This window comes from Opisthocomus hoazin, chromosome 3 (assembly GCF_030867145.1).
Source record: "Opisthocomus hoazin isolate bOpiHoa1 chromosome 3, bOpiHoa1.hap1, whole genome shotgun sequence".
Lineage (NCBI taxonomy): Eukaryota > Metazoa > Chordata > Aves > Opisthocomiformes > Opisthocomidae > Opisthocomus > Opisthocomus hoazin.
This window is the reverse complement of record NC_134416.1, coordinates 13,476,647-13,504,232: the sequence shown is the minus strand read 5'-3', so window position 1 is coordinate 13,504,232 and position 27,586 is coordinate 13,476,647. Positions and strand designations below refer to the sequence as shown.

Below are 27,586 nucleotides of genomic sequence, written 5' to 3'. Positions count from 1 at the left end.
TTTAATTATTTTTCTGTCCTTTATAGAGGAAAATCAGCTTTTGTAGTACAGAGGCAGGCACCACACCTCTTTCCACATTCTTTCTCACTAATGGTTCTGACACTTTGGAATCATCAGTCCTGGCAAACTATCCAACTCTTTTATTTCCAATTTCATTGTTCGTTTGCAATACAAAAGTCAAGCTTCCACAAATAGCTCTTCAGAACAAAAAACTAAATGATTTATACATAAACAATTACATACAGCATTTATAATGTGCAGTACAAAATGTACACTGCTTGGATGAGACCCAAACTGCGTATCATGCCAAGTGTTAACTGCGCGGACTAGTGCTGACGGCTACATTTCACAGAGACAGCTGTAGGCACTGCCTTAAAGCACAGACAGGAGAGAGCTCTGAAAAGCCGTACTTGCCTCAGCCCCAGGCCCCAGCTCCTCGGTTCAGGTTTGGGGGAAAGACTCGGTCCTTCTTATTCACAAAACAGTTCTGAATTCATCAAAAATGAAGCTAGGCACATGGGCTTCCACAACCTGAAGCAGAGAGGAAGGCGCAGTTAGGTATTTTCTTTGTTATCTGTCCATTAACCAGCGCACCTCATCTACAGCTCGAGCCCGCACCGCTGACTGGAACCCCCCGGCTTTGGGACGCGCTCCCGGCTGCGCCCCTGCCTGGCGCACCAGGCACAGCGCGTCGGGCAGGCGAGGCAAGCCCCGGGCTGGGAGGAACTGCCCCGACTCCCGGCCCGCTGCGAGACTGGAGGGACGCCGAGGGAATGCGGTTCCTCCACGCAGCACCAGGCTGAGGGGAAGCTGGCACAGGTACCAGGCACACCAGCTGCAAGGCGGACACCAGGCACCGTGGGCTGGGAAGAAGAGAGAAACTGGGAGAATCTCCCTCTCTTTTAGCTGGGAAATGGTTTATTCAGGAATCACTGAGGCACAGCCTATTGCAAACAGGATAATGACTTATTTTTAGGACCACCTATAAATAATGTATCATCTTCAAATGCAGTTATGTTGCATTTAACCCTAAAATAAAGTCTTTTTATGAGCCTAGACTTTCAGAACTTCCCTTGCACGTAAAATAAAGAAGCCGCCCGGGAAGCCATGCTTTGGCAGGAAGGGAAGGAAATCAAGGACTGGAGACGCTGTTTCACCAAAATTTAAGACTCGCTAATTAGGTTTTTGCCCTGCATTTAGAATACTGCCAAGTTTATTATTACTTCATTCTGCAACATCTCAGAACTTCTATTTTATTTCTCCCTTCCCAAAAGCCCCTCAGCAATGTACACATACTCTGAAGATTAAATGGAATACACTCTTCCTACGTCTGCACAAAGTTGAAATCCTTTCTATATTTTGTATCCCCTCTGTATTTTCTAGAACATAATTTTTCCGTAAGGGCACCGTGACTAGTATAGGAATCGTTACAGAGAGTACGCAAGGAACACAATTTGTAGTCTGTGCAGTGTAAAAGAATTCATCATATCAGGTAGCAGATTTTTCGCCTGTATTTCCTTGGGCAATCTTTCACAGAACATCTGAAAAGGGCCAATACTCCTTTTTGGACAAACTTAGTAAGTCCATTATTGTGGATATTTGTTTAGAGATGCTGCCATGTTCCAGATTAGGAATGCACGATCAAGCTGTACGTAACCACAGCATAAACCGAGATTGAGCTCCTCAGACCAGGACTCCGGCTCAGCGAGGAGTGGAGGAGGCATGGAATTCTTTCTTACCTTCCTCGGCAACTTTGTGTAGCGAATGTAATCCTCCAGGAACATGAGGGCTCCCACTACATCAGCAGGCATTTCTGGGATCTTCTGGCTAAAATTAAACCACCATGAAGATCATACTCTTACTAGCCGACCAGTTATTAGGATAAAATTACGTGACAGTGCCAGCCTTCAAATAACACCGTTTCCACTAGGTACAATGTGATCCCATTACAAAAAGAAACAGTATTTTCATTTTATATTCAGTCAAATGTACTGTTATTATTATGTCCAATTACTCTGCTAGAAAAACATACTGAAAAAGCAGTGATAATACTACTGAAGCCCTCTTCACAGAGGTGACAGCGAAAAAGTAAAACCTGGGTACCTTGTGCACTGTTCCATCGTTGAACGAATGAACTGACCGATCAGAGCCAGAAATTGCTCTGTATATCGTGAGTGAAACTGTTTCAACAGGGTGAGGAGTCCCAGAACTAAAGGGAGCCAGTCAATCTGATCAGCTGGCCGCTTGCACACCACTCCTGCACAGGAAAAAATACCCCCAGACAACCGCTGGTCATAAACCAGAACATAGCCTTTACAGCAGACTTGCACAACATACTCTCATGAGGTGTTTTGCTGTGCTTCCGCTTCTGCTTGCCCACACACAAAAATTAAAAACTAATGTAACAACTGCATTTCTTCCATAGCAAATGGCTTAATGATATTCACGAAGGCACAGGATGGAATGAGGAAGCCAGGAATTTGGATTCTGTTTCCTACTCCATTGCATTTGCCTTCAATATCATAACAAGCCCGCCTGGACGTGATGGACTAAAGTCAGAAAATGAGTATTTTCTGTGCAGATAATTTTACTATCTTCTTTACAGATAATTTCACATAGGTTTTCATTAGATTTAGACAAGCAACAACTTCTACAATACCTAAATTTCTGTTGTACTGAAGTTTCGGAAACTGGGAAATGAGGAATAGGAAGTTGACACTGGGAAAGTATGGCAGACGTTTGGTTGTTATGTAGATCTGAGCAGGGGGAAAAAAAAAAAAAAGAGGAACACAGTTCTTCCACATACTAGTTTTTTTTCTCAGTTAATAATTAATAAAATAGAAAAAGCAAACTTACGAAGCACTAGAATGTAAGCCTGACCTTATTTAACGGGTTGTGAATGCCAGCTGCTTCCAGATAAGCTGTGATTTCGTACAAAAGCGTGTTGTCTTCTTTAGGATAAGGTAGTGATGGGTTCTGATAATGTGCTTCAATGTCAGCCAGTATTGCTCTAAAGGAAAATAAACTGGTTGTATTAAATACTTATTTAAATTATCCCTAAATAAACCTCACACGATGCCACATGTCATATTAATGTAAAAAGTTCAAAGAGACAAAACCTGTAAATGGTTACAAGCAGGAGTAAACCACCTTTTTTGGAATATCTTTTTACAAATGTTGTATTTGTTTCAAGATCAGCACCACACATTTTCACTGTTCTTACTTCTCGTCCAAGTATGACCTCAAATCCAGGTATAACCAAATGCAATTAGAAGCTGCACTGTCCACTAGCATGTTCATACAAATTAGTTGCCAATGATACCCATAAATCATGGCATCACCATGTTATTTATTTTTAATGTTTTTGTTAAGTTAGAATCATTAAGGCTGGAAAAGACCTCTAAGATCATCAAGTCCAACCGTCAACGCAACACCACCACGCCTGCTAAACCATGTCCTGAAGTGCCACACCTACACATTGTTTGAACACCTCCAGGGATGGTGACTCCACCACCTCCCTGGGCAGCCTGTTCCAATGCCTGACCACTCTTTCAGTAAAGTTCAAATTCCAGTATTCATAAAAAACCCCTTAATACAATCTGACTCCACATTTTGCCGTAATTTAGCTTTTAAGGATTGCCGAGTTGACAACAATTACATCACAGTGATACATGCAGCTCTTCAGCACATTTTGCTTCTTACTTATTGAGATTTTCCAAAGCAGCAGCCAAATGCTTGGAGTCAAACCTGCAGGAATAATTTAATTCATTGGTAATCTGTCGTCTGAGGATCTGCATCTGACCAACCTGTTGAAACAAACAAAGGGTGGGGTGTTATACTGTACGCACGGAAGGAAGCAGTCACAGCACTCACTGTTTACACGCAGTCCATTGCGGCAAATACAGGCAGTGTGAAAAGGGTGCAATAAAGGTAACAGGTATAAACCCAGTTACTTGCTCGTTTTTCACTGGTAAGTGAAAATGCTTATACGCTTTTCCCCACCTCTCCCTAGACCTTAGGGTCAGCAATGGCAGGGATAAAAACCAGAGAGGTTTGTTGCAGTCAACCTTCCCCTTCCTTCCCTGACCTCTCCTCTCCTCATCAGCAACACAACCAACCATTCACAGCACTCCGAAAAACCCTGGTCACAAAATACCACTCCAGAGACAAGATAAAGAGACCAGTTAATGCAAGAGCTTGTTTAAATCTTCGGCAGGGCAGACTGCCTTCTGTGTGAACAAGCCAAGTTCAGGAAACACTGCTGTTCCAAGCTTTAGCCTTCAGTACACCACGTTCGCAAGGCACTGGGGGAAGTCTGAGAGCTCCCGATACCCAGCACTAACTCCGTCTTCCCAGACCAGATCTCCAGTGCCAGATGCCATTTGTGGCGAGCTACCACACGCGAACCTCAGCGCTGAGCACTGTGTGCGGCGTGAGCTGTCCATGTAAGCAAAGCTCAGGAGCTCCTGCAAATCAGGCCTGCTTCACTTGTGATGTTACAGAATTCCAGGTCAACATAATACAACATTGTAGAATATGCAGATTAAAGTACATAACCAAAGAGCCTAGAGTGAATTCTGCGTATCACTAAGTCACATAAACCTACCTTCATTATGGAGTCTAAATACGCTGTCCAGATCTTCTGAGTTTTTGCAATTGCTGTGGAATAAACCTTGTTTGAATTTGCTGAGAAAGGAAAAAGAGTGAGGCATTAAAAAAAGAACAAGTAAGAAGAGAAATAAATGCAAATATACAAAGACTATGGCTTCCTTCCATCTTAACCAGTAAGCACTTACCTATAATTCCTTTGAGAGGACTGACAGCATTCATAAGTGCTTTTAAGGTATCCTGTACTGTCCTGTCACGCAATATATTCTTCTGAAACATACTGAGGAAATTCTGAATAAAAGAAAGAAACAAGTAAAATCCTCACACATGTACTCTATGCTTAATCTTGGTGGTTTTTAACAGCAGGGAAAGAATACTTCCATGGATGAAGAGTTGAGGAATTCTCTAATTAGACTTTATGCTTCTCTGAGTTCTGCTAATAAGTATTAGGACAATTAGCAGATCCCACTCATCAATCTGTCTATAGACAGCTATTATTTAATTTTTTTAGGAAAAACTGTCTTCACCAGTACTTATTTTTCTTAAAATCTTTAACTGGGCTAGGACTGGATTCTTCTCAGAAAACAAAAAAACCAACTTGGTTTCATATAGAGGCTTCAGGGATAAAGTCATGACATAGAATTGACACCTTATTTATATCGTGGCAGACCCAAACAATGTAATTGTTGATATCTAGACAGAAAAACAGAAGTTGACCCGAGATCAACCTTCAAGTACACACAACGTGTACACCTTCAAAAGGCATTCCTTGCAAACCACCATATAATCTGATGCATACCCTTGTGATACACAGCACCATTTATTCGAGAGTACCAACTTTCATAATTGTATCTGTAACTGAAATTCTTACCTTTGGGTTTGCACACATGTTTTTCAAATGCTTTTCATTTCAATTTACCACTGAAAAAATTAACTGTTTTTTTTTATTTCACTAGAAGTTATTAAACAATGAAAGCATTGTGGTCTTCAGAAACCAAAGTCCAAAAATTACCTGTAGTTCCTTTACAATCATGAAACACAGCAGCCTGTCTAAACCATTGAGACCAAAGGTTCCTAAAGTATCTTGGATCTCTGAGAAGAGACGACTGTTGGTTACTTCTTGATGAGTTTTGGTGTCATACCAGGTGTTCATTTGGTCAATGTAACACGTGATTCTGAGGAAAAATTAAACAAATACTTCAGAATAAGATGCAGACAGTTCTTGTGATAATCTGAGCAATGAGTCATCTTATTCACGCAGACATTAGAAAGACTCTCCAAGTATCTCAGGGGATGTTCCGTTGCTCCTCTCTCCGCCATGGTTTTGTCACCCTTCCCTGGCTTCTCTCTCCTCCATTTGTGTAACACACAGCTTTCCTTCTTAGACTAAGATCACAACTTTTCTAGATTAACATTTACACTGTACAGGATGGACTGGGTGAATCTGTTTTTAGATAAAGATGGTGATAGGACAGCTAAGGAAAAACTATTTGTTGTAGGTTTTGTTTACATATGGCGGAATTGGAGCAATCCAATGCATGGTGTTGTAATACAGCTTCTGACATGCAGTACTTACTTTGGATCTGTGATCCTCAGGATTTCTCTACAAAGCCGACCAATAAATGTTACAGATTCATCCACTGGTGTGAATTTTGGTATAGGAATATGAGTAGACTGGTATATGCTTTGCCAGTCTTGAATCTGAAAAACAAATTTTAGAGTAATTTGCAGTGGTACCATTGCATGTTTTAAATTCGCTTAGAAATTTTATTCCTTTGATTTAATTTAAAAGTGGTACATTGTAAAACAATATTGTAAATTACACACAGCAGAACACGATAAAAACAGAATAAAGCAAAGAGAAGAATGAGTCTTATGACAAAGCGCAACCAGAAGGTAAGTGTGGAGGTTGAGAGAACTACCTACACTCCTGGAGAAAATTCCATCTGGTCCTCTCTGCAGTAAGACTAGTAAGACCATTTTGTTAGCTAAATTTAAAATCTATTCACTCCACCATTTGCAAAATGTCACAAAAAGAGCCGGTAACTACTGCAGTCTTTCTAAGCCTGTATCTATTGTTAGCCATCAGAATGCAGAGAGGACTACTGTTATTCAGTAGGTATTTTGGTTTTCTTTGAGAAAAAGGAAGGATGTTGTTCCCTGGCAAGAGATATTAAAATATTCTGTTTGCTCTTTGCTCTTCTTAGGTACAGCTAATGAAGTGGGGACGCTGATACCATTCAGAAAAGGTAGGGGCAGACGGACTGTGCACAGTGGGGTGCATACACTCCATCAGTCACAGGCTTTAGCATCCAAATAGAAAGACATTTATCAACTTTTTACTTGTTCTTGTTTTTGATTAGCACCTTTGTTCTTAAGAAGTTATTGCACTCCTGTTCCACATTGTAGTTAATAATACGAGACACTTCCTCTTGCCAAATTTTTAAACCATATATGTTGACATAATCCTGGATATATTCAAATGATCGATGGAATCCATCCATTGTAGCCGCCATTTCTTTCAGTTTAGGCATCAGCTCGCTTGGCTACAGATGAGGGGAAAAAAACCAAAAGAAGATAAAACCAAAACTGTGAACAGGTAGAATACAAAGCAAATGTAAATGGCTTCTAAATGCCATTACACTACAATCTCTAGCAGATTTCACTATGCTCCAGCTGAAATTGTAAAGCACTGAGAAATTTATGAAAGGTTGTTTGATATCTGAATGAATTCTTCTTAATAAATACTTTTTCCTCCTGCTTTTAATGGACTTCAGTGGTTATTACTGACTGATCTGGAAGAGAGAATCAAGAATCTGGACAGGATCAAAACAAGGCGTCATGCTCCTTATTTATCATTGCCTCTCTATGTTTACCCAGTTTATATGTATCATGTGCTGTCATCAGTCATTACAGACAAAGACAGAACTGGGAACTCAGAATTGATTGGACACTTGGCAATAGAATAAAAATACATTTTTAAATTCTATGTACCCTTAGCAGTTTATAAGCTGATTTTAACATCAAATAAGGCCTTCGAAATAACCTTTAGGAAATTAAAAAAAGTGTACTTTTTTTTTTATGAAAAGAAAATCTCTACAGAAATTTACGAATTATTTTCTAAAAGGTAGTATAATAAAAGAGATCCCAGCAACCCCAAGATACACAAAAAAAAATAAAATCAAATCAAGCTGCTACACACCTTGGCTCTAGGATTAAAGATGAGTCCCCTGTGAAGAGCTAGAGCTACTCGTTTTACTAGCTCCTTCCTTATTCCATCCTCTAGTAACTGCTTTGGGTCCACCTAAGCAGAAGAAACATTTTTTTCTCAAAGTTAGAAAGGTATGAAAAAATATAAAGGATTTTATTTGTACCAAAAAAGATATTAAGTACTTATGATGTAATAGGAAAGCAGCGCTAACAGATGCACCTTCCCAGCAGTGCTTGTCCAAAGAATAAATATTTAAATACTTCCACCTGATATAAATGATTCCGTTAAGCTGAATGGCAAAGGTTTGTAGATCCCATATTTAACCTTTGGTAATGATCCACTGCGAATGTTGTACAGTTATAAGAAGCCAGAATGCATTAAGAAGTGTATATTTCTTTAAGAATGCTCGCTCCTGATGTCCTGAAAGAGGTATCTTAATGTAGGAAAAGCAGTCTTTGCCAATGGAAGAAACAGCTCTTTAGAAAAGATGGCAGTCATTTTTCTAGTAGAAATTACAAACAAAACAAAAAGAAGTGTCAATTAAGGTTGATGAATCTATGTACAATGAGAACTGTGGGTTGTTAGCAACCTTAAACAACACAGTTCTTATCCAGATGCCAAGTTAGGCATAGCCATTTGAAAATCCGTATGCAAACTTATTTTTTCTGTCTTTTTATCTTTCCTCAAGGTCTTGCTTAATGTGGAGAAATACCTGTGCTAAAGTGCTAATTGCCACCAAATGACTTTTTCCTACTGGAATAATGGAACATTACCTTGATGATACCAACTAAAGTAGTCTTCATCATGAGGATGCCTTCAGTGAAGATTGAAATCGCGTGGGTTAGCTTGGCAACCTTTAATAGAAAGAGAAAATACAATTTAATGAAGTGATTCACTAGATTCAAATAATTACTCTAAAAAGATACGCATCTTTCCCAGTTATGGCTTCCTATTTTAGATTAAAGTAATTTGCACTGATATACTTTCAATTTTACATCTTGTTCTAGACTTACTTATAGTAAATAATAATCTTTCTTTTTATTATATCAATATAGATGTGTTACCAGTAGGAAAGAACAGGTATCTCTCAGAGGCATTACAGAGATTATGGGAGGAAAGACCTAGCCAGCCGTATCATTTGTGTACAAAACATCACAGACAAAACTCTAAGCTGGTCCCTTTGAGCAGGCCAGGGGCATAGCTTGAAGTAGTTATTGCATAATAAAACCTGCTGCCAGCAACAAGTCCATTTTAATATTTCTACTGATTTAATACAGTAGCACATCCACTGAAGTTTTACATTACTGGTTGAGCATCCTTATGCTCAGAGTTCAGACAAGCCAGTCTTTTACCTTTAAGACATTTACAATATAGAATAGAGACAACGCAGTTCAGACTTAGAATTCTACAGAAAACAGAAGTGAAAAGCTTTTGTGTAAGATCAGTAGTTTTCCCTCTACCTCCTCAAAATAAAAGAAATATTACTAAATGCTGCCTCAGTAAACTGACTTTACAAAGTTTAATGTGGGAGTCTAAACCTAGTGTTCAGGTCTGAACATCAGCTTACCCAGAGACCACAGCTTATTTGTATAAAACACCTAACAAGTGAGCACTCTGGCAAAAACTGCTGGAAAAAGCTGGCATCTTAACTGATAATTGGTGATATATTCTTTGAGGGAAAGAGTTACTGGTCTACTCAAGCTTTTGCTCCTCATCTTCCTCTATTAAAAATATTAAAATTATTTGTTTTTATTTGCTCACTCTTCCAGACTGGTAACAGTGCAGCAAAATACCAGACAAAAAGCCAACGAGCAATAGCAGCTTTATGTGATCAAATCCACATGCCTCCATCCTGTCTTCACACTTGCAGGCAGCAGAAAGCTTAACCCTGCTGGCTTATTCAGTCTTCAACCTTCTCATTCTCCTGGAACAAGCATTCCAGATGTGGAGGCCTTCATTTCAGACTCGGGTTTTCAGAGTTCCCCATTCCCCACTCAAAATAAATCCAAGAATCATCACCCTTATTTATAAATATACCAAGTTTTCCTCCCCTTTTCTACAACACCAAAAGTTTAAACTTTTAGAAACAGAAGAGCAAAAATTACTCATCTATCCTCAGGAAACTGAAGGTATACTCACGATAACACTAGCTGATTTTAATTCTCAGTCAACAAATCCAACTTCACTGTTAAACTGTGGAGCTATACCTATTTAAACTTAGGCTGAAGTTGGCCACCTCTAAGATACGCTCTTTCAGAATTCCCTATTTTAACTGCACCTGGTATCGTGGTCCAAGCTGAGCATAATCTCGTAGTTTGTCCTTATCAAGGCGAGTAGGCACTTCAATAATATCATGAGTCTGAAGCTTTATGATTTTGAGAAGCGATGTAAACATGCTTTCTGGAATTATCTGCAGAACCTTTGTAAATGAAAAAAGAAACAAACATGGTCAGTATATTCTCATTAAAAAAAATAAAAATCTTCAATTTAGAAAAAGTAATTGGAGAACAAGACATTTAGACCTCTTCAAATGCCTACCTTTCTTACATAGGAAACCAATTCGCCAGAATAATACTGTGATACACTGAGAAGATCGGGGCTGTTTGCTTGATTGATGCGGAGAAGTGGCAAGTCAAGTGCAGAAGCAAGCTAGAAATAAAGTTAACATTTTAAGTTCATGCATCTGTTTTCCTAATATAAATTACATGCTTGATCTTTTCTGCTCAGGCTCTTAACCTACAACTCAAATCACTAGATTCTTCCTAAAAAGCGGTGTTACAACACCAGCTTTGGCAACAGAAAAAAAAAAATTGTTAAAGTCAAAAAAGTCCAACAATCTATAATGCTACATTCCCCTTACTCATTTTTTTTTAAATCTTACCAGTTGCGTGAAATTTTTTCTTTGTAATTTTACACTCCCCCCCATGCTATTTCTCATTCTTATTTCTACAGAAAATATCTCCGTCTGACACCAGATCTTCATCATGACAGACAAAGAGCAGAGCCAACAGAACTTCCATAATTCCATCAGCCTTCCCTGACACATGTGCAGAGCATCCCATCTATGCACCGAGGTCTCCAGCAAAGAACTGTAATGACCAGAGGCTGGGTGATGACACTTATTTGCCTAACAGCAGCAATATAACTGGTTGCATAAAAAACGATGCGTAACTTGGTTTTATTTTCTTTAAAACTAACCTTGCGTTAATACAGTCTAAAACCTAGATACAGAAAATGTTGGTAGCAGGAAGTTTTGACTCTTTGGTGACTTCATAATTTTAAGGCCGGTTTAACAAATGCTTTGGCTGACCTGCAGCACTCAAGTAAACTCACTGTTGTTCATACTTACCTTTAGGAACGTGGCTCTGAGTTTAGTTACCATAGATGGACTGACTCTTATGCTTTCCTGCATAATAGATGTAAAGCTGGGGTAGGAAACAAACAAACCAAATCAGCTTCTTCCCCTGAAACTCTTATTTTCAGCTCTTAAATCATTTGTCACCAGCACCAGTGTAATCTAGAAATGGCACAGGAGATAACTAAAAAACTGAAGGAGGATTTTGGTCTGAAGAGATATTGGCTAGGTAAAACCTGTAAGGTAAAGAGGCAGGTGGGGCAAGAGAGGAGGGCATCAGGGAGCGGTAACAGCCAAGGTAAGGAAGTAGCAGCTCAGCAAAATCACACCATGGAAAAGAAATTCTCTGACGTTTGTCTTTCCTTATTTGTTTTTGGTTGAAACAGGAACTCCAGTATTTTGGAGAACACTTCATTAGACTAAATGCTGGAGATAGAAGCTTAACAAAATTGTTACAGTTAGAACAGGACAGACAGTAAAAAGTTACAGTATCACTTAACCTGCAGCTAACAACACCACAAGGATGCTGTTCATTCTTATTCAAGTTCATGAGAGTTAAATATACCCAACAACTCATAGAACAAGGCTTCAAGATCGTTTTTAAATAGGAAAGTTTATATTATTAATAATATTTATGCATGTTATTTCCCACAAGTTTCACGAATGATGACCGACTTCGAAGAAAAAGCTCCTGCTAAGATACCTGTCAATTAATTGCCAAGCGTAACAAAGATCACCAACTATCTGCATGGTGATCAAGACCTCTTCTTTAATGTTGATAGTTCGGATCATCTGATGGAGAAATTTGCGGGTGTCAGCCAGAAACTGGCAAACTTGGAGGTTAGTTTCCAGCTGGTGAAACTCCTGGACCTACAGTTGAAAAGCAAACAAACAAACCCCACAAAACAACTCCTTTATTTTCTGTTCATCTTTAAGGGCAGCAATAGAATCAATGAACTGACATATTTCTACAGGATGTTATTACAGTAAGACACTTAACAAATCCTGATCTACTTCAGAGTGCGTTAAATAATAAATGTCACAAAGTTACTCGAGGAGGCATACTGTGAAACACCATACTGAGCACTTCTTTATACACTGGAAGTACAAGAAATGTACTAACAAATACTAATATTTTTGTTTCGCCTTTCAAACTACACTCTCTAGCTTCAGTTGAATTTCTTTTCAGAATTTCTAATAAAATGAGTAATGTTGCCAAATAATGTTTAACACCGAATTCATGTCTTTGAAAAACCCTACTAGTCCTCAGCTGCAGGTGGCACGATTTTTCAAGCAATATAATCACAAGGTCTATAAGCAAGTCCTGCTGACTGCATATATAAAACTGCAAAGATCTACAGACTTAAACAGTTGTTGAAATGCAGATCTGTTTTGTAACTCATCTATCGCAAGACAGTGCATGTGTATCAAGTGCCATTTTTCAAAGCACGAGGTCATTTATCTCAAAATTTTGTTGCCATACCTCCTCCAGTGCCTGTATTAGCTGCACAGTTTTTCTGCCTGCTGCAGTGGAATCATCGTAGTTTAGAGACATTATCTGTTTGGAGATTTCTCTGAACCAAGCCTGAAGATTTTCTGGGGAAAAATAAGAAAAAAATTCATCAAATCTTTGCATGTGTGACAAGCAACAAAGACACAGGGAACTGGCTAGTCAAAACAGACAAACAAAAAGCTATACATGTAGCAGATTATTTAAAAAGTCTTCATCTTGCTCTTACTTTTCTAGTCTTTCAACATGTGGACTTGTAAAGGGGCAAATGCTCAGGTAAGTCCCACATACAACATTAAAAAAACCAACTACCAACACAAATGGGCATTATAATGTCTATACTAAGATGATAAAACCTTTTAATCATAAATTTGTGTTTTATGAACAGTTTTACAATGTTAATTGCCTTGGGAGTTGCAATTTCTATGTTTCAGCTAGAAGTTTGCTGAGATCAAAAAGATAAAGGGAAACATTTCAGTAAGTAATTCTGCTTTTAAGTGGAAGCAAGTGAGAAAATTGCCTCTATTCTAAGTTTTGTTGTTTTGGATTGACCACCAGTGTTGCCCTTCCACTGACGCTTCATGCAGAGTTCCTGATCAAATGAAAGAAAGAGTGATTTACAATTCTTATTCTTAATCAGTTCCAGAAAAAAAAAAAATTGTTCACAAAACACAGCAAGAAATTAGGAAAGAAACAGAGATTCAACGCTTTTAAGTCCTTTGAGAACTTGGAGAATACCACTCAGTGCAGATGAGAAGCAGGTTTGAAAAAATGCTGATATGACAGAAAACCAGGTTACAAGTACGGAAAGAATGACAGGAGAGGTTAAACCAACCCCGTATTTAACGGGCATGACCTTCACACTCCTTTGTACATAGAATACAGTAATGTGAACTCCATTATGCGTAGAAAAGTGAACTAGCATTTCATAGTCTTACGTGGCATATCTAAATAAAGCTATAAAAAATATTTTTAAAAATATGGTGATATAAATATTAGGTACCTAAATATAACTTACATATGGAATATATGCAGAAAACCTAAACAAGATTGCATGTAAGAGACCTCTGTGGCAGCTGAGGGGCATGAAAATTTTTCCTATTATGAGTATTAGCCTTGTGTATTTTGTTTTGTTATCAGCTTAGAAATAAAAAACAAAATTACTTTTTTCCCCCAGAGTTTAGTTTTTAATAATTACCATTTTTCTCCACTCTTGTAAGAGGTTTAACTCCTGAGAAGACGTCAGCAAGCTCAGTCATCCTTTCAGATCCCTCTTTTTTATAGTTCTCCCATTTTGTTTGTTTTTCTGACAGCATCTGCTTGAACATCTATTGAAAAATGAAGCATTTGGTTTACAAGACTGGCAAGAAGGCATATTACACTAGACGAAATAAAATACTGAAAACAGATGGAACTGACTTACAGCAATTACTACATAACTTCAAGATCTTGCCAGAATATTAACTACAAAATTAAAACCATTAAGAAATACAGCCAGTGTGATGTACACACAGTGATAAAAATTAACTGAATTTTAAAGAACAGTACAATGCAGATATTATTGATTTTTAGTCACTAATAAAAAAAAGCCAGTAACTTTTTTAGCTTAGAGATCCTAGAAGACTATGGTCTAATGTTGACTTATACTTCACATAGTCATCTCTGCCTATGCAGAGAAACCCAATTCAAAAAAGCATGTACGTCAAGTTAAGCATACTCTTATACATTCTACGAGGTTAGTATCAGAGAATTAATGGGGAGTCTTGTAGAAATGGCAGAACTTCATACACAGGTGTAAGAGTTTTCTTAGCAGCTTATCCTCAACATACAAAGGCTTTCGCCTCTGTTTAAAAGAAAGTGAAAAAGAGAAGTATGGCAGGATAAAAACTTATGCAGCTTCCTCAACAGATTTTATTATGCTTGTTATCAGGATGCTCATGCAAAATTCTGAGTAAATACAAGCTCGTTGAGTAAGAATGAAAAACGCTAATTATTGAGAAGACTGCAAAAGTCACTTCGAACCAATAGCGGTTTGTAATCTTCTACAGAAAATTCACGATTAACAAATCAAAATAATAATTTTTTATGTAAGTGGACCGTGCAGTGAATGTACCACTACTATTCAAGACTTCATCTCTGTTCTGCCACTCAGGGAAAAACGCTGAAGAAGGTAGCAGCACATTACCTCTTTCAAAATGAATTCAAATTGAGCTGTATCCAGAAGCAGCTGGAAAAGGATCCTGGGATTGTACCTTGAGTCTGTTAGAATTTGATCCTTTATCTGCCGGAGACGTTTGTTATTTGGATCACAAGCTGAAAAGGGAAAGACAACATTTCGCTACTGTTACAGAATTTGACCAAGCTTTTCAATCTTTGTAAATGTATGGTTTTTAATAGCTTGAAAGCAAAACTATATATGTAGACATCATATGTAAGTCCCCACTTGTTCTCAATTTTACATGGGTCTTGCCACCCTCGTACAAGCCTTCCTTAGAACAGGAAATAATTAAGCTTTCTGTGGTGCTTCAGCCTTCTTAAAACTCTTCTGCTGGCTTCTGCAACTAAATGCAAATTTAGTACACCTGACTGAGAAGCCCAGAGGTCAGCATTTCTGCAACCATTACAGAAAACGCATGGAGGTGTAACAGGAGCCCTATCACATACCAAGAAGCTCCAAAGACTGCACAATCATTGAACCATGAGAACATCTTGAACAGGTAAGTTTCCAGACTCAAATTCATGTCAGAGACATTCTTCACTGGTTTCAGCTGAATTTCAGTTCAACAGAATAAAAGCCATAGTTTTAAACTATTAACTACTAAGGTATTAAAAAGTTGGCTACTGCTTTCCTTTTGGTGCTAGGTAAAACTTTCAGAATGATGCTTTAAATGATAAGGCAGAAAAAGATAAAGTTCCCAGACTTTTTCTGCAGAGAATTCTTAACAGGATCATGACTTCTCATACTACTTTTTGTATCTATGTCTAGCTCGCAAGAATTACAGAAATGCATGTGTGCTGTTTCAGCTGAAGACTTTAGGAGACTGTTAGCAAAAGAACACCTCAACAATCTATTGAAAACAGAAGATGAAACTCTGCTGACTTCAACAGCAGCACACGCTGAACTTCCCTTGGGCCGTAACACGAAGGAGCGGTACAGCAGGATTGACAGCTCTGTAATAAAAGTCCAGCATGAAGTCTCACCTGTGTCTGCAGTGTGAAGCATCAGCCAGCGGATTGCTACGTTGCAGTCCCGCAGGCAATTCAGCAGCTTGGGAATATTGTCCAGCACCAGCTCTTCCCTTAGACAGCCCTCTTTGAGAAACTGCTGCACCTGAGCGCGCACTCGCTCAGTGACTGCAGCATACCTGCTTGCCTTAGAATACACAAAGCTTGCATCAATATAATCCTTGCCTCAAATGGAACACATCACGTACAGTGTGACTATGGCTTCCCAAGAACTTAAAGGGCACACAGATCAAAAAAGTGCTATAAAAATTACTATCACTACTAGTAGGCAACGCAATTGCATGACAAAGGATGCAAGCTAAATTTTCAAGCAAAGAGCCTACACAGGAAGCATCATGTTTCAAAAATGCAGAGCTGTAAGCTTCCTATATTCACTTGTGTACTCTCTAGAAATCATTCCTACAAAATGGTACTAATATTTTATTGCCTAATGAGAAAGAATAACCACAAAAATCTGTTCCAGAATGGAAATACTTGTTATGAATTAAATGTCAGTTCTGCTTATGGAACTTCTACCCTAAAGACTAAGGAAAAATGTCTGCTCAATATTCCCTAAATTTACTAGACAATATATAGTACAGTTCTCCTAATTAGACGCTTCTGTGTGTTCTTTCCTGAGCACTGGGGGCAGATTCTAAGGAAGTATTTAGCTATCATCAGTCAACTGACTTGCTGATTAGGCAAACAATCAACTAACCCAATATTACTGTTTTTTTAGGCACGGAAAAAGTGGTTTCACATAAAAAGAACTAACTGCATTGCATCATACAATGTTCCAGTATCAGTCTTTTAAATCAGATGCTTCTTCCAGATTACTCTTTATTTAATTTGGAAGGCCCCACTTAAAACTGACTTGAGTGCCGCACTTTGTCAGCATAAATGTGTGACTTCTAAAACTGTTCTCTATGAAAGACCAAAGATTACAGTCAGCTTTAGACATCCCAACACTGAACAACGTGGCATTGAGTGCTAGCTTGATTCAGTCAAGTCACAACCCTGAAACATTTAGGGGAAACAAACACTGCAGAAGGAAGTGGAACAAGCAGTGCTGTGAAGACCAGATTTTGCAGCTTTGAAGGATTTCCAACTCAAAGCCATGCACAAAGTTACGTACTCAAAGTATTGTACTTGAATGTAATACAATTAACTGTATGCAAGAAGAAAAGACCCATGCATTATTGATGTCATGTCATACACCTGAGATGCCCACACAGCTTGAATTTTGCTAAAAATACTTAACTCTGGCTTACGTACCTGCTCTTTGACATTTGAAAGATCCAGCGTGTAGTTGAGGGCAGTTTTAGCAGCTTTGTAGGGTTCCCATGCTTCTGCAAGATTTACAGTGATTCCCATGTAAATGCTAATAACCTAAGATTGGAAGCAGAAAACAAGAAGCCACATTCATATTTTTGCTAAGAAAATGACATACTTTTCATTTAGCAATATAAGTAGAAAGCAATATGCTGTGGATATAAATATGAGACAACTAAACTTTTTTGCTAGCTGTACTTTTTGCTCCATCACCTTTGGAGATCAAGGAGTAAGAAGACTTCGAAATAAAAGGCACGCAGTTAATTAGAAGCTTAGTTCTGAAAACAAGCTGAGAGTTCTTTCAGTCACTATGTATGATCCTTGGCCTCTATTTTTTTCCCCATGAACGTACGACTTCTTTTTCATTTCCATGATGCCATGCAGAAGACTGATGAGAGCAACTGGGGAAACGACTACGATGTGTGTGGGGGGAATATGATCTGCATGAATCCTACTCTTGAAAATGACCAAAGGACCAAACTGAAATGTAGTGCACCTCCTAGGGTGAACAGGAGCAGAAGGAAATTACAACTCCATGCTGTGATTTTTAAGTAGCAAAGAGGACCTGAATACAGACCCCTAGCCCAAGTTGGTAAGTGTGCTTAAAAATACAGAATTGTGGTTGACTTAAAAGTGTTTGTAAGATACTTGATTAAAAATGGAAGCCCTGGGTTACTGAGAGACAGATGAAGGATACACGGAGCTGTGGCATTACAAGCTTTGCCACACTATTGCTCCAATATTCTTCCATCCAGGAGTGATCACATCCATGGGGATGTCAGCCTTTGAGCTCTTCTGATGGTGTCAAAAAGGAAGCCAGTAATGGCAAACAGGACACTGGCCTGCTGACATGAGGACCCCTCTCTTGTTGGTTGAAGTTCGTTATTTCCTGCAGATGACAGTTCCTCAAAAGGCCACACTTCAACAGCTAACAATCATTTGTAACCAGCTGAAAAGTCAAGTATTCTGTTCGATGCAGCTAACTCATCCACACCTGATCACAGGAAGGTAGGTGTTTTCTTAAAACAACAGTTTGTACTATGGAGTCAAGTGACTAAAAACGCTGGCATAATCAAAAATTCACAATGTCACATTCTCATTTCTAAAATAAGCTTGCAGTTTTTCAGAAACTGGTGGGTTCCAGTGTCTATTAAAATAGCCAGCTATTACAGTTTCTTCCCTCCTTTCTTCACTGTTCCACTTATGGTACAGAAGAACACAATTGGAAACCAACAGAGATACACAAATTAATTTACAGTTTACTTTTTAAGTCTGATTCCCTTTGATACAGGCTACCTGGGGACTCTATCGTTACCTGCCAGCCTATTTCAGTAGCATTTTTTCAGATTAGGGCTTCTGGGTGGAAATCCTAGATCTCCATACTGAGACACGCAGTAACTCCATTTTGATCACAACATCTGAAAAGGTCTACAGACTTGCACAGAGGGAGAGGTTTTGTTTCTGAGTTATTTGGATAATGGCATGGAATGAATCCTTAAACAAGTTTTCAAATAATATCAGATTGTGGGGATTTACTGGAGAGCAAGACTGTCATTCAGAGCATCCTTGACAAGCTGGTAGAATTCACCAGCAGAAACCACGTGGAGTTCAATAATGATAAATACAAAGTCCTGTACTTGGGACAAAACCAAACCCTTGCAACAGCTAAGGACCTAAATGTCCTGGTGGACAAACTGAACATGAATCAGATATGCAGCCTTATGACTAACCATATGCTAGGCTATGTCAGCCACACCGTGGCCAGCAGACTGAGGGAAGTGATTATTCTCATCTAGTCAGCCCTCACGAGGTGCCACTTAGAGTGATGTGTCCAGATTTGGGCTTCTCGGTATGAGACAGACATGGATAAACCAGACTGCATTGAATAGAAGGCCACTAAGACACTTATGGGGACACACTACGAAAGTACATGCTGAGGGAGTTGGGTTTTGCCTAAGGTGGAGAAAAGAAGACTAAGGGATCTGACTGCAGTCTTCCACTACCTAAAGGGAAGTTCTGAGTAAGACAGAGCCAGACCCATCTCAGAGACGCACAGTGAAAAGACACGAAGCAACAGTCACAAGCTACAACAGAGGAAATTCCAGCTGTACAGAAGGAAGAAATTCTTCACCATGAGAGTGATTAAGCACAGCCATAGGGGCCCACAGAGGCTGTAGATTTTTCTTTTTAGATATTTTCAGAACTAACTGGACAAGGCCCAAGCAGCCTGATTTAACTTTGAAGTTAGCCTTGCTTTGAGGAGAAGGCTGGACTAGAAGATGTCTACATTACCTTTCAGCCTACATTTCTCTATGATTCGCATTATCATGATGGTATTAGAGTGTGGTTGATTTAAGACAGTAATTGATACTTTCAAAGGATAACATTCTGTGCTTATCCAGAAAGTCTGACTCAGCCTGCTTCACTCTGAACAAAGTAAAATTTCCATAGAAGAACCTAGTCTAGGTTTAGGACATTATTATTTTCTATAATGCATACTGTAAAAATAAGCCAAATTGTTCCTATAACATTACATCTAGGGAACAGTTTTAAAACAGAATTAATTTTTACCCAGTTATCTGGAAAGTATTTATCCACTATCTCTCTCATTTTTGCTTGTTGAGTGTGAAGAATAGAAGGCTCAAAGTACAGTATCACGTAGAGCATAGCTGCCTGAGTAGCCAGGGCAGTGCTGCGGTGTTCTGGTAATGGATATGCCGAAACCTGGAAAAAGGGAACAAACCAAAGCTGAACGTAATATCATGCAACGTAAACCACCTGAAAATATAATAGGGCACATTAAAGAGTACGTTATGTAGACACTAGGAGGCAAGGAGGATATATGGATAAGCTGTACATGCTTACAAATGCAGCGTATTTACCAGATATATTTTCCAGAATATAGAAGTTGACTGTGTAGATGTCTGCTAACTTTAACAGGCCTTAGTAAAATTTTACTATGCTTTAATTGAGTCAAAGTAGGGATGAACCAAAGAGCTTAAGATGAGTTGAAAAGAGAAGAGCTAGAAGTAAGTATTTTATAAGCACTAGGTATGTTTAGTCCATCTTAGATAGAAACAAGGATTAATTTAAGTAAAGCTTCTGCCCACTGCCATCAAGAATAAGCTGCATGTATCAAAGGAGATAACACAATTTAGTAAAACAAGCTGTATTCAGTTTGGGTTGAGCTGGAGATTTCTACCCTACTTTTTGTACTACATTTGAAAAAAGTACGTTGGTTATAACCATGCTTTTTATAGAAGCATTAATGTTTTTCATTATCAACTGTAAGCACTACAAAATAGACATAAAAGCTTGTCATATTATTTTGATACAAACGCAATACACCGACATTATATAAAAAAAGAAGATAAGTAATTTTTATACAAAGAATCAGCTGATTTAAGTACGATTTCTAGATTAAGCATTTTACAACAGCATAGTCCCACAAACACTTCACAGTTTCCTATCAGAAATATAAATTATGTCATAAAATGGGCTGTCTTCACAACTTGCTAGGTTAGTTTTTGTCTGTTTCTAGAACTCTACACAGCTTAAAAAATTCTTACAGTAAAGTACCTGAAAATGCATTGTTTCCCCTTTGAAGGTTATTATGCCTGTCCATAACATGAAAGTGTTTTCGATAAGATCCCTACTTTCAAATTATTACTCCTGCCTAAATATTTGAGCATTTATTTCTTATAATCATTCAATAATCTTCGAATGCTCATTTTCTGGCATCTTTAAGATGTTTCAGTTATCCAGGATTCACTAAAAGTGTGCCAATAATTACAGAAATAAGATTGCTTGTCCATGCTAAAGATGGAATCTTGCTGAAGTCTCTCAAAGGACTTGTAATAGAATAGACTGTAAATATAGTAGACATTACTCATGCTTTGCTTCAGTTTTTGTTCTGCCTCTTTACTAATAAAACTGTCAAGAACTGTGGTATTAGTGTTCCTTTTTAAACACATTTTCTACGAAAGGATGATAAATCTCTTTGCAGTAACTAAAAGACTGGGAATCTCTGAATGGATTAGAGTTATTAAGAGTGGCAAATCAACTATGATTCAAAAACATTAAAAAAAAAAAAAAAGTTTTTTTTACTGCAAGGTTGGCCAGACACTGGAGCAGGTTGCCCAGAGAGGTTCTGCAGTCTGCACCTCTGGAGACACTCCAAATCCAGCTGGATGCAGTCCTGGGTAATCTGCTCAAGCTGACCTTGCTTGAGCCAGGGGTTGGACTCAGCGATCTCAAGAGGTCCCTTCTAACTGCTGCGATTCTGTGATTTATTTTTTCTGGGCTCCATAGTTGAGTTACTAACCTGAGAAACCATTTTATATTCACCTATAGTTCCCTCTTTTCTCTCACAGTAACTTACCTGGTTATAAATGTCATCTGACCGTAAGCGGCCAATAACCATGCTAATGAATGTTTCACTTATGGGTACTCTGCTGAAGTAACTCTCGGGGTAGTTTGGAGGTCTTTTAGCTCCAGGTTGGCTTGAATATCCAGTGCTTCGGAGCAATTTACAGATATCATCTAAATTGGAATCAGCAGAGGATCGGGCTGCACTGTTTTACAAAAGAAAGGACAAAAATTGAGCTGTATTCCTTAACCACTTCCTCCTCTCCCTCCCGTTGAACCCATGCCTTTCTTCCAAGAAAATGATCAGATACCAAGATCTGGGAGATTTTTGGTTGTTTACTCTACGAATATTATGTTCACCATACTATTGAGGACACTGATAAATGTTCATACTGGAATCCCAGATAAGCATACAAAGCACAAGCAGAATAAATCAGGAACAGAAACAAGCAGCTTTATATTCAGAGGAGGAGTTTTGTTCCAAGTTTGTTTTTCTTTTCCTTTTTCTTTTTTCCTCCCCATTTCTGAACTCCCCTTGTTGATCCACTTCTGCATTCCAGAGTTACACATTACCTGTATCTGTAGTAGGAAACCAACATTCTTTCTCTGACTTCTCCTTCGATCTTCTGGTCAATGACCAGTAGCATGACTCCATATAAATAGAGCGCTTCACACTGTTTAGAAAAAGGAAGAACAAAAGGAAGAAATCACCTAAACACAATTTTGTAATAAAATGTAAAGACAAACATGTACTGGAAAAATAACCCAATATCAACTATGTAGTCCATACAATATGAAAAATGGCAGGCTGTACATTTTTTATCTTTGTCCTCCTAAAAGTGAGTCATAGCATTTCCACGCCTTCAGTAAATTTAAATCTTTGTCTAATTCGGCACTAAACTAGTTGGTTCATTTTATACTGTTACAGAACTGTTCAATACTTACTAGAAGCTGTTTTCCATCTTCATTAAGGAGGACAGTTTCTAATGTTTGCTGAATGTAAATTCCTTCATTGAGGTCATCTAAATATCTAGGGATCGTAACAAAGAGTTGGTCATTGACTATTTTGCTCTCAAATCATAGATCCTTAGAATTCCCCTGGCCAATTTTCTCTGAAAATCAGCAGACACATCAGAACATTTCCCTAGTACAAGCAGCATGGAGTGATTCAGACAAAGAAGAACAGATGCTCTACTATGAAACGAAAGGCTAGAACTCCTAGCTAGAGCCAACCAGTTGGCAAAAGCCTCCGGCCATAGCTGATGGTGTGTATGAAAGACACTAGAGGATACTCTGTAACTTACACCTAATATCCTCTTCATCTTCTTAGGGATGGGTAACAGCCTGAGAAGAGAGTACTGAGAAGGATTCTACTCCAAAATTTAGTAAAACTGTCATTTTCAAGTTACGTCAAATATATCTCCTGGAAATACCACAAATTGATCTCAATTGCAATTTGGAAGGGAAAGCCAGAAATAGACTATATTAATCTCCATTAAGAGAAGATTTCTTCCTATTACAGGATTTTCCAGTAACACTATTTACTAATAAGTGATGTTAAACATTTAATCTTTTAATCAATCTTTTCATATAACATCAATAACAAAAACAATTCTAAAGGTTAAGATTCTCTGGAACTTTTTCTTAAGAGTATTTTGTGAACCTTGTATATTGTTTTTTACAGGTAAGAGTACCAAACTTGAGAATATGGCAACTCCACTGAAAAAATAAGTTCAGGAAAAATTAAGTTCAGGAAAAAAATACCACATGAAGTTAAAGAAATAAACTCCTATCTGACATTCTGTTTTGCAAGACCACAGAAAAAAAACACCATCGTTTAATAACAGGGAGTCTCCTTTTATAAAAAAAATCTTCAAGATGACCTCCAAGACAAAGAAGAAAAATTAGCTCTACCTTACAACTGAGGAAACGAGGTAGAGAGCTTAAATGCTTTCAAGTCATACATTCAGCTGGTAAGCAACAGTAGGAGTAAAGTTAGCGTTCACTCCAGCAATCCAGGTTTCCAGGTGCACATGAACATGCTTCAACAGCGAGTGTATTGGGTCTCCAAGGAAAAAACTTCTCATTGTTAAGACTGAACAGTACTCTGGGCTTTACGAAAATCCACATCTATTAAGACACCATACCTGTTTAAATCCACAATGTATTTATGTACACTCTGAAAAGCCAGATAAAATCTTGTCAAAATTTCAATGTTGTTTTCACGAAATTCTTCATCTAAATCCAGTAACTCAGGTTTGGCTTCCAGTTTGCCTTCACATATCTCAGGCCCCTAAGAAAAGAAATTAGTCTTTCAAGACAATATTTGACTTTGACCTCTATTTTATTTCTCTTCAAGAGGACACAGAACATGTACAACGACCACTGTGCCCACAACACCTAAGCTAACATTTCTTACTAAAACAAGGATCTGTAGTTTTCCGAGCTACTTTATGACCAAACATTGATTCCATAAAGAGGAGTTTTACACTTTATTACAATCTGCAATGATTTTAAATATGATTTATCCTGTATAACCAACAGCAAAGAATAGTTAACCCTCTGGGTAAAGTCCCAATGCGTCTGAAGCCACTGTGAGTTTCTCGTAGTGCTGACTATCTCCCTCCTGGAATTTTTTTCCTTAACACATTTCATCTGATTGATTTCTCAGGTAGAAATCATAACATTGAGGCCTCACAAAGCTTAGTACCTACTCATGCATTTAAACTGCTTGAAAGTATTAGACTTGGGGTTTTTTTTGTTGTTTTTTGTTTTTTTTTTACAGACTCTGGATCTAGCTCAGCGCTAGTCCCCCAAATTAATGCAGAAATCATGTCATTAACAGCCGTAGGGGAAAAAGGGTTGGGAATAAGAGTCTGACTTCCTTAAAGCAGTGGTACAAACTTTTCTAACCATTTGCCACTGTCAACATTTCTCATAACCACTATTGGTTATGCGATGGTCTTATCATCACCATCTAAATGACAATACCATTAATGTTTAATTGAAAATGTTATTAACATTTAATTGAAAATACTGTTAACGTCATTTCACAGACCACTTACGACAGCATGAGATCATGGCTTAAAAGGATTTAGTCAGCTCCATAAAAATAGCTTAAAATAGAGTTAAAATATTAAACTTAATACCAAGCTGACAATTTTTGTGTGGTTTTCAAAGCGCTTTTCTGCTTCTCTTTTTATGCAAAATACCTATGCAAAGCAAAGGATAAAAGCAAGCCCCACATTGCCTATGAATTTCTAATGCACAAAGAAAACATCCTGAATTTTCAAAATCTCAAATCTCTTCTCATTAGGTAATTGTAAGAATCACAAATACAGAAATGGTGCATTTGCAGTGAAAATATCTGTGAATTCAACAGTCTCTGCTATATAAGCATGTCTTTTATGGATTTTGGGGTGATTACTCTGAAAAGCAGCAGCACTGTCATGGTTTCTTAACATCAAAAAATTTTACAATTTCAAGGATAATTGCATTTATCACCAATTGTACCTATCTGCTTTTAAATTTTCAAGTAATTTGTGTAAAAATAGACTTCTAATAAGCACTTAGATCTGAAGGTATGTGGGAAATCATTTGTGCTCAGGGTTTTCAGTGTCCAAGGCTCACAGCTGGTGCCTGCAATTTACATCTCTTACTTAAAAAAAAAAAATCCCCCTTCCTTTGCTTTACTATTAACACTTCTTGCATTGTACAATCTAGATAAAGTCAGATTAGGTAGTCTCTCTAGTTCATTCTTCATCATGCTGGAGAATGACAGAGGGAACTAGGTACTGCAAGAAGCTTAATTTTGTAGGGGAAATAAGCGCTTTCCATGGACACTACTCTGATTCATTTGTTTATTCAGTGCACGTGACAAGTCCAGTGAATGAATAATTATAGCACTGTCAGACAGGAAGGCTGAAAGCAGTTTTCATGGCTGCAAAGAATAAGCTACAGATAACCAAAGGAAGATGGGCATACTGCCCACAGCAGTGCTCCAAAGGCAAACAACCAACTGCACAGGCTCAGAACCTGCCGGTGAAAGTGTAATTTAATGTTCCTGCAAGAAATAATAATAATGATAATAATAATAATCAACAACCTCCTCCATAATCCAATACTCAAGTTTAATCTAATCAATACCCATGAAAGTTCACGGGCCAGATGACTCATCAAACATTTTGAAAGGTGTAGCTGGGACTGCTCTTGAATGCCCTTAAAACTGCCACCCCCTTCTTGCCCTGATACGCTCAGTGCAGGTACCAGTGATACTTCTGTTCTGCCTATGGGTCTCAGCACACAACCTTCCCTAGGCTGTTCCTGCTCACTGAAATGAGGAAGATGAGGCTGAGCATGATCAGAATTATACAAGAGAACCCAGAAGCAGAAAGTTAGCATGCAAGCATATCCCAACTGCTGTCTCAGTTTGGTGAATTTTTGGAAAAAACTAAACAAGAAGTCATGTTAATCAATTCTGAAGAATGGTACTAATAAACACATCAGTCAGAAATGGCTGTGTCATAACCTGAAGCACCCTCATGCATGACAGCAATGCTTTCAGAAGCTTAACAATAAAAGAAAAGGATTTACCTTAAAATAACTGAAATCAAATATGATATCCCCATACTTCTGTTGATCAGCCTTGTCCTTTAGCCTGAAAACACCAGGAATAAATTCGGAAAGTCTCAGAAGCTCTGCAATGATGGCGTTTCCACAGGAGACAATCTGAAGAATAGCTTGACCACAGAGATTATTTTCAGCTAGAAAATCAACCATCGTGGAGCTGGATGCGACAGAGCAGCAGAAGTCCTGCAGTTGGATTCCAGTCGTTAATCTTCAGGTCACTTGAAGAAGAAAGTCTGATAAGAAAACTAGCTGCTCCATTAATAACCTGTAAAAACCAAACCACACACATTCAGAATCGTTTGTAGTCGTATTTTTCATAGTTTAACCCACGTGGATTTTTAAGCATGCTCTCAGTCTTTCAATTTATGAAATCTAAACTATCCACAGCTTTATAAAATGAAAAAAAAGCGCACCAAACTCAACTCTGGCACACACACGGTTTGACTCTACCGCCTGCGTGAGCGAAGGTAAGGCAAGCACGGCCTTTTGTACAGAGAAGCTGAAGGGAACTACTGAAGGGTGAAAGGGTCACAAACACTGAAGCAGCTGAGACCGCGCAAGGAGACGGCCGCAGGGAAAGCAAAAACACCTTACGGGATGCGGGTCTAACAGTCACTTTAAAAATACAACCCAAGGGATTATAACAGGCGTTAGCAACAAAGAAAACTTCTACAGCAAGGGGAAAGGGCCCGCTCCTTTACTGACTGCTGAAGGGTCAGCGTCGCACGGCGGCTGCACTCCTGGTCACAGTTTAATTTATTGACTCGTTCCCTGCAAAACGCGGCGCGCAGCACCGCTAAAAACGAGCTTTTGTGTTTCGGGACATTTACGGGGAGTTACCACTTTTCACCAAGCCGCCGAGGTAAACCCAAGGTGCTCCTTCAGCCCCGGACGGCGAGGCAGGAGCCAGGGCGCAGGGCCGCAGCGGGCCCCGGGCCGGGCTCCCCGCCGCCTCCCGCCCCTCCGGGCCGCCGGAACGCTGCCGCCTCCCTCCCGCTCTGAGCCGCTCTCCCGGGCCAGCCGCCTCGGAGCGGCGCCGGCCCCCGCCCGCTCCCGCCGCCCCTCCGGGGGACGCGCCCGCCTCCCCCCCAGCCGCCTCCCCACCAGCCCCGCTCACCCTCCGCCGGTGCGGGGAGCGGCGGCGGCGAGAGGCGCGCTGGGCCCCGCCAGGGACGGACGGAGGGAAGGCGGCGGCTCTCGGTGCGGCGCGGCCGGGCCCGCCCGTCACATGACGGCGCCGGCTGATGAGGCGGTTCCGCCGCCCGCCTAGACCGCCTTCCCCGGGCCCTGCTCGCCCGCCTTCCCCTGCCTCCGGGCCTCGGCGGCTGGGACGAGGTGAGGAAGCCGG

General features: G+C 39.2%; 2 protein-coding genes across 3 annotated transcripts in view; one reads left to right on the top strand and one right to left on the bottom strand.

The window, feature by feature from the left end:
- Positions 1 to 27,485, bottom strand: WASHC5 (WASH complex subunit 5). Its single transcript, XM_075415571.1, has 29 exons — positions 27,356 to 27,485; positions 26,203 to 26,503; positions 23,757 to 23,902; positions 22,555 to 22,639; positions 22,183 to 22,283; positions 21,623 to 21,815; positions 19,813 to 19,965; positions 17,185 to 17,298; positions 15,886 to 16,057; positions 14,870 to 14,997; positions 13,883 to 14,012; positions 12,658 to 12,770; positions 11,878 to 12,044; positions 11,169 to 11,244; positions 10,358 to 10,468; positions 10,098 to 10,238; positions 8,593 to 8,673; positions 7,811 to 7,912; positions 6,975 to 7,154; positions 6,185 to 6,309; positions 5,621 to 5,783; positions 4,797 to 4,899; positions 4,607 to 4,686; positions 3,703 to 3,806; positions 2,881 to 3,010; positions 2,660 to 2,756; positions 2,104 to 2,257; positions 1,740 to 1,827; positions 1 to 531 (listed from the first exon to the last, which is right to left on the bottom strand). The coding sequence occupies exons 2-29, from the start codon at positions 26,386 to 26,388 to the stop codon at positions 475 to 477; spliced, it is 3,480 nt and encodes a 1,159-aa protein (XP_075271686.1). The 5' UTR covers positions 26,389 to 26,503; positions 27,356 to 27,485; the 3' UTR covers positions 1 to 474.
- Positions 27,352 to 27,586, top strand: part of NSMCE2 (NSE2 SUMO ligase component of SMC5/6 complex) — a 134,384-nt gene continuing 134,149 nt past the window's right edge. For both annotated transcript variants that reach the window (XM_075415572.1, XM_075415573.1), the window contains exon 1: positions 27,352 to 27,573. The gene's annotated coding sequence lies outside the window, so the exon portion shown is untranslated. The remainder of the gene's footprint in view (positions 27,574 to 27,586) is intronic.

Bases quoted from the DNA above. Each gene is read 5' to 3' on its own strand.
- WASHC5 (XM_075415571.1), bottom strand. From the start codon at position 26,388: ATGGTTGATTTTCTAGCTGAAAATAATCTCTGTGGTCAAGCTATTCTT. The intron at 10,469-11,168 runs GTAAGTATGAAC...CTTTATTTCTAG, and splicing joins TCAGAGCCACGTTCCTAAAG to CTTGCTTCTGCACTTGACTT. The intron at 2,757-2,880 runs GTCAGGCTTACA...CCCCCTGCTCAG, and splicing joins TTCACAACCCGTTAAATAAG to ATCTACATAACAACCAAACG.